General features: G+C 36.4%; 1 protein-coding gene across 1 annotated transcript in view; it reads left to right on the forward strand.

Annotated features, from left to right (window-relative positions):
* Dna2 (DNA replication helicase/nuclease 2) overlaps positions 1-5,634 on the forward strand; it is a 39,046-nt gene that overhangs the window by 20,816 nt on the left and 12,596 nt on the right. Inside the window, exons 10-14 of the mRNA XM_015500567.2 lie at positions 921-1,151; positions 3,146-3,262; positions 3,341-3,450; positions 3,962-4,071; positions 4,834-5,058. Coding sequence (XP_015356053.2) covers positions 921-1,151; positions 3,146-3,262; positions 3,341-3,450; positions 3,962-4,071; positions 4,834-5,058 — 793 coding nt within the window. The remainder of the gene's footprint in view (positions 1-920; positions 1,152-3,145; positions 3,263-3,340; positions 3,451-3,961; positions 4,072-4,833; positions 5,059-5,634) is intronic.

The following is a 5,634-nucleotide window of genomic DNA, read 5'->3' on the forward strand; positions in this document are numbered from 1 at the left end:
TTTTTTTTTTTTTTTTTTTTTTTTTTTTTTTTTTTTATTTCTATTTTTGAGACAGGGTCTTACAAAGTTGCTGAGGCTGGTCTTGAACTTGGGATCCTCCTGTCTCAGCTTCTTGAGTCACTGGAATTACAGGTGTGCACCACCATGCCCGGTACTAATCATTATTTTAATAATAGTATTTTAAATCCTTTTATAAATACTAAAGAAATAGGTTATTCTTTTCTTTACATCTAGTTTAGGAGATTATTATGGTTTGTCTTCTGTAATGTTACATTTATCAGCACAGGATGTGGGGGTATTGATCTATCCATCAAGGATCCATGTGCCAATAAACACCCTGTTCAGATATCCCAGACTGTGGGTGGAACAAGGAGAGGTGATTGATCACTTAGAAACAAATGGGGCTGGGTGTATATCTCAGTGGCTAGAGTGCTTGCCTGGCATGCAAAAGGCCCTGGGTTCAATCCCCAGCACCACAAAAACAAAACAAAAAACAAAAGAAGCGGGTTGGGGTTGTGGCTCAGTGGTAGAGCCCTTGCCTAGCACGTGTGCAGCACTGGGTTTGATCCTCAGCATCATATAAAAAGTAAACCAATGAAATGAAGTTAGTTAAAAAAAAAAAAAATAAATGGAAGGGCTGGGGAGATAGCTCATTGGTAAAGCACTTGCCTGGCATGCATGAGGCCCTGGGTTCAATCCCCATCACCACATAAACAATAAACAACAAAAAAGGTTTTTAAAAAAATGGAGGCAATGTTTGTTTAGCGTTTCTATCACTTTAATGTAGATTGTGAAAAATGTAAAAAAGGACAGACTCAGCATTAGTTTTCAGACGCCAAATGAAGTAAATTGTAGAAAAATACAAACATACTACTTAACCTGATATAAATGGAAGCCTTTTCTTTCTTTTTCTTTCATAGGGAGGAGAGTGGCAACTGCATTGGAAACCTGATTAGAACAGAACATGTAAAGAGAGTTTGCGGTGGACAGTATTTACATCATTTCCAGCGTAAAAATGGTTCTATGCCTGTCACAAACCTAATGGCAGGTGACAGAATTATTTTAAGTGGAGAAGAGAGAACACTGTTTGCTTTGTCTAGGGGATATGTGAAGGAGATTAACATGACAACAGTAACTTGTTTATTAGACAGGTAATGAAATAGTACATTTTTGATAATAGCCTTATTGATAGGTATTTCATGTATCATACAAATGATGCATTTAAAGTGTACAATTTTGATGGTTTTTCATATATTCAAAGAGTCATAGCTGGGCGCATTGGTTTAGGCCTCTAATCCTAGCTACTTGGGAGGATGAGACAGGAGGGTCTTAAGTTCCAGGTTAGCCTCAGCAACTTGGCAAGACTCCATCTCAAAATTTTAAAAGACTGAGGATGTTACTTTGTGGTAGAATGCTTGCCTAGTTCAATACCCAGTAATGCCAGGAAAAAAACAAAAAGAGTTGTACAACCATCACCACAATCAATTTCAGAATATTTTCATAACCCCCAAAAGAAATTTCAGCAGTCACCCGCACCTTTACTTCCCTTCAATTCCCTCTGCCCAGGCAACTACTAGTTTATTATAAATTGGCCTCTCATGAACATTTAAAGTTAATGTGGTCCTTTTTTTTTTTTTTTTGGTACTGGGTTTTGAACTCAGGGGCACTCGACCACTGAGCCATATCCCCAGTCCTCTTTTGTATTTTATGAAGAGACAGGGTCTCACTGAGTTCTTAGTGCCCCACCATTGCTGAGGCTGGCTTTGAACTTGCATTCCTCCTGCCTTAGCCTCCTGAGCCACCAGGATTACAGGTATGCACCACTGGGCCCAGCTATTGTGATCTTATGTGACTTTTTTTTGTCAATTAGCATATTGATTTTCAGATTCATCTTCATATTGTAGCATGTATCAGTATTTCATTTGTTTTTGTTTTGTTTTTGGATACTAGGGATTGAACTCTGGGGTGCTTAATGACTGAGCCACATCCCCAGCCCTATTTTGTATTTTATTAGAGAGGGGGTCTTATTGAGTTGGTGTTGGGGATTGAACCCAGGACCTTGTGCATGCAAGGCAAGCACTCTACCAACTGAGCTATATTCCCATCCCTCTTTTTGATTTTTTTTTTTTTTTTGAGACATGATCTGTTAAGTTCCTTAGGACCTCACTAAATTGCTGAGGCTGGTTTTTAACTTGTGATCTTCCTGTCAGCCTCCAGAGTTGCTGGGGTTACAGATATGCACCACCACGACCTGCTTTTACTGAAGGGTTTTAAAGAATACGTGGTAATTGGTCTTGCATTTACTTGTGGGAGATTTGAATTAATTAACAGAGGCAAAATGAAAGAGAAACCAGGAAGGTATTGTAGTGACCCAGGTTAGCTGTGATTGAAGTAGCATTGACCTGATATAGTGACTTTGATGAACTTGAAAGTAAGTTTGTCAGGGAGTCAGGTGCTGATTAGGTATGGGGGCTGAAAAGAGGGTGAGGGGAGAGGAAAGGATTCAAGTGCTGTTAACTGAGATCCCACTAAGAGGAGAGGCTCAGGTTCAACAAGAATGAGGAGTTCCATTTTAAATATATTGAACTTTTGTGGCCTGGGTTTTAGCCAGGTAAAGGGATCTTGGTGCCTGCAAATATTCAAACCTGAAATTTGGATAGGCTAGAAGATGTTGACCTGGGACCATAAGGAAATCCTAAGAGCGAGCAGCACTGTAGGCTAGGGAAGGAAGGGGTTGTAGGCCATAGCAGGGTTTAAGGAGCAGATAGAGGAGTGGGAGGAGGAGACCTGTTCTTCAGGCTGGAGGAGGGAGGAGCCAGGTGCTCAGAACCTTCTGGGGATGGTGAATTCCTGTTAGAATGCAGGGTCAAATGGATTTTCAACAAATGTTACAGGTTCCTGGTTCTTAATTGCTTTGACCTTGATACCTTGTACCCTCCCTTTCTCTGCTTTCCTACCAATTATGTCCTCATGTTGTCTTTGACTGGCAAGTGTGAATGAGGGATTATGGCCATTTGTTGTTGTTATGTTAGCCATTTTAATAGTTATTTTAACTTATCAACTCTTTTAGCAGATAGCAGTATATCTCTTATATAGACCACGGGAAAATGAAGAACTTTCATGCATGTTTGTTCTGCTGTTTTAGGAACTTGTCAGTGCTTGCAGAGTCAACTCTGTTCAGAATAGACCAGGAAGAAAAAAATTGTGATATAGATACCCCGTTAGGAAATCTCTCTAAATTGATGGAGAACACTAATGCCAGGTTTGTAATGATGAATGAATCTGAATTTCTCCCCACCTTTCTAAGGAATATTACTAAAAGTATGTATCGCCTTTTCAGCAAAAAACTTCGAGATTTAATCATTGACTTTCGTGAACCTCAGTTTATACCCTACCTCAGCTCTGTTCTTCCACGTGATGCAAAGGATACAGTTGCCAACATTCTAAAGGGTATGCTATTATCAGCACTTTGGTTAATTTTTCTTGATTCTACTTACACCAAGAACCAAGAAATAGTCTCATTTCTTAATTGATTAGACTAGGAATTCTAATATTTACATAGGGGCTTTTTGGAAGTAGTTTATATACATCCTTAAAAATCGCCATAATAAAGCTGGGTGTAGTGGAGCACACCTGTGATCCTAATGACTGGGGAGGCTGAGGTAGGAGGACCACAAGTTCAAGGTCAACCTCAGCAATTTTGCAAAGCTGTAAGGAACTTAGTGAGACCCTGTCTCAGAAAGGGCTAGATATGTGGCTCAGTGGTTAAGCCTCTCTGGGTTCAATCCCTGGTACCAAACAGAAAAAAAAAAGAAAAGTCACCATAATTTATATATTTTTTTAACTTTGAAAAGACATATCTTAGAAAATTCAGATTGAGATTGCTTTTCTTCTAAATTAGTGAATTTATTCCCTGAAATTTAATACTCTTTTTCTTGTTACTTTTTTATTTTAAATGTAGGATTGAATAAGCCTCAGAGACAAGCAATGAAAAAGGTTCTTCTTTCAAAAGACTATACCCTCATTGTGGGTATGCCTGGGACAGGAAAAACAACTACAATATGTACTCTCGTAAGGTTATTATTATTTTGCTTAGAACCTAAATATTTATATCAGCTTCTCAATTGAGAAGATATTCTATTTGATATTAAAATGGCTGAATTTTAATTCAGAATATTTATTTCAAATCAACTTTTTAGAATGACATGAGAAATAATAGAGCTGAATTATAAATAGAATCCTGTTTTGGATTTTTAAGTTCTTTTTCTGTTGGTGTGTGATATGTGTCACTATGTTTTCCTTTTCGTTTACAAATGGTAAGTCATGCAGAAATGATTGAAATCGATTTTCTTGAATTTTTTTCATATCATTAATTTTCTAAGCAGTTGTAGAGTAATAATCAATGATGGCAGCAGATATTTATTGGTTGAAACACTTGTGCCACATACAATTAAAAGTTTACATGTATTCAATTATCAGTTATATTATTAATAACGTACAGTAATAATGCCATATAATTTTTGAAAACATTTTGGCCTTATAATTTTTTTAAGTTACTTGGCTTAGTTCTTACATATACTTCCTATTGAGCTTTGTAATTCTATGTAAAAAATATAAGCATGTTAAAAATTACCTGAAATGGGGGCTGGGTTTGTGGCTCAGTGGTAGTGTACTTGCCTAGCACATGTGAGGCCTTGGGTTCGATCCTCAGCACCACATAAAAATAAATAAAATAAAGATATTGTGTCCACCTACAACTAAAAAAATAAATATTTTTAAAAAATTATCTGAAATGTAAAAGTAATGCTTATTTTCTTTCTTATCCTGTATTAGGTAAGAATCCTCTATGCCTGTGGTTTTAGTGTTTTGTTGACCAGCTTTACACACTCTGCTGTTGACAATATACTTTTGAAGTTAGCCAAGTTTCAAATAGGATTTTTGCGTTTGGGTCAGACTCAAAAGGTTCATCCAGATATCCAGAAATTTACAGAAGAAGAAATTTGCCGATCTAAGTCCATTAAATGCTTAGCTCTTCTAAAAGAACTTTATAATTGTCAAGTAAGTACAATTACTGTATAATGCTGATGGTAATTACTGTGGGTGGAATGAAGGAGAAATGATACTCTGGGAAATTAAGTCACATTGACCAGATTTACATGTGATTAATTTATATATGTGACTCAGAGAGAGTATATTAATGTGTAGCTCATTGTTTCCTACAAAACTGGAATGAGTTTTTTGGTTATTACTCAGGAATGCCTCCTTCTAGAAAATGAGTAATAATCAGGATGTTTTAGTGAGTTTGAAACAGAAGTCTTGATACCTAAGTCTTGTGATAAGTATTTAGAGACTTTGGTATAGAACCTAATCTTTATTTTTCTTTCTTTCTTTTTTCCTAATTTTTATTTTATTTTATTATTTAATCTCTATTTTTAGTGGGAAGTTTTTATTGATATTTTTGTCTTTAAAAATCACCTAAAATTAGCCAGATGTGGAGGCCAGCCTTAGCAACTTAGTGAAACTTTGAGGCTCTAAGCAACTTAGTGAAACTTCGACTCAAAATAAAACATCTAGGGATATGGCTCGGTGGTAGAGTGTTTCCCAATACAAAAAAAAAAAAAAAAAAAAAAAAAA

Source organism: Marmota marmota, unplaced genomic scaffold, assembly GCF_001458135.2.
Source record: "Marmota marmota marmota unplaced genomic scaffold, marMar, whole genome shotgun sequence".
NCBI classification, from domain to species: Eukaryota; Metazoa; Chordata; class Mammalia; order Rodentia; family Sciuridae; genus Marmota; species Marmota marmota.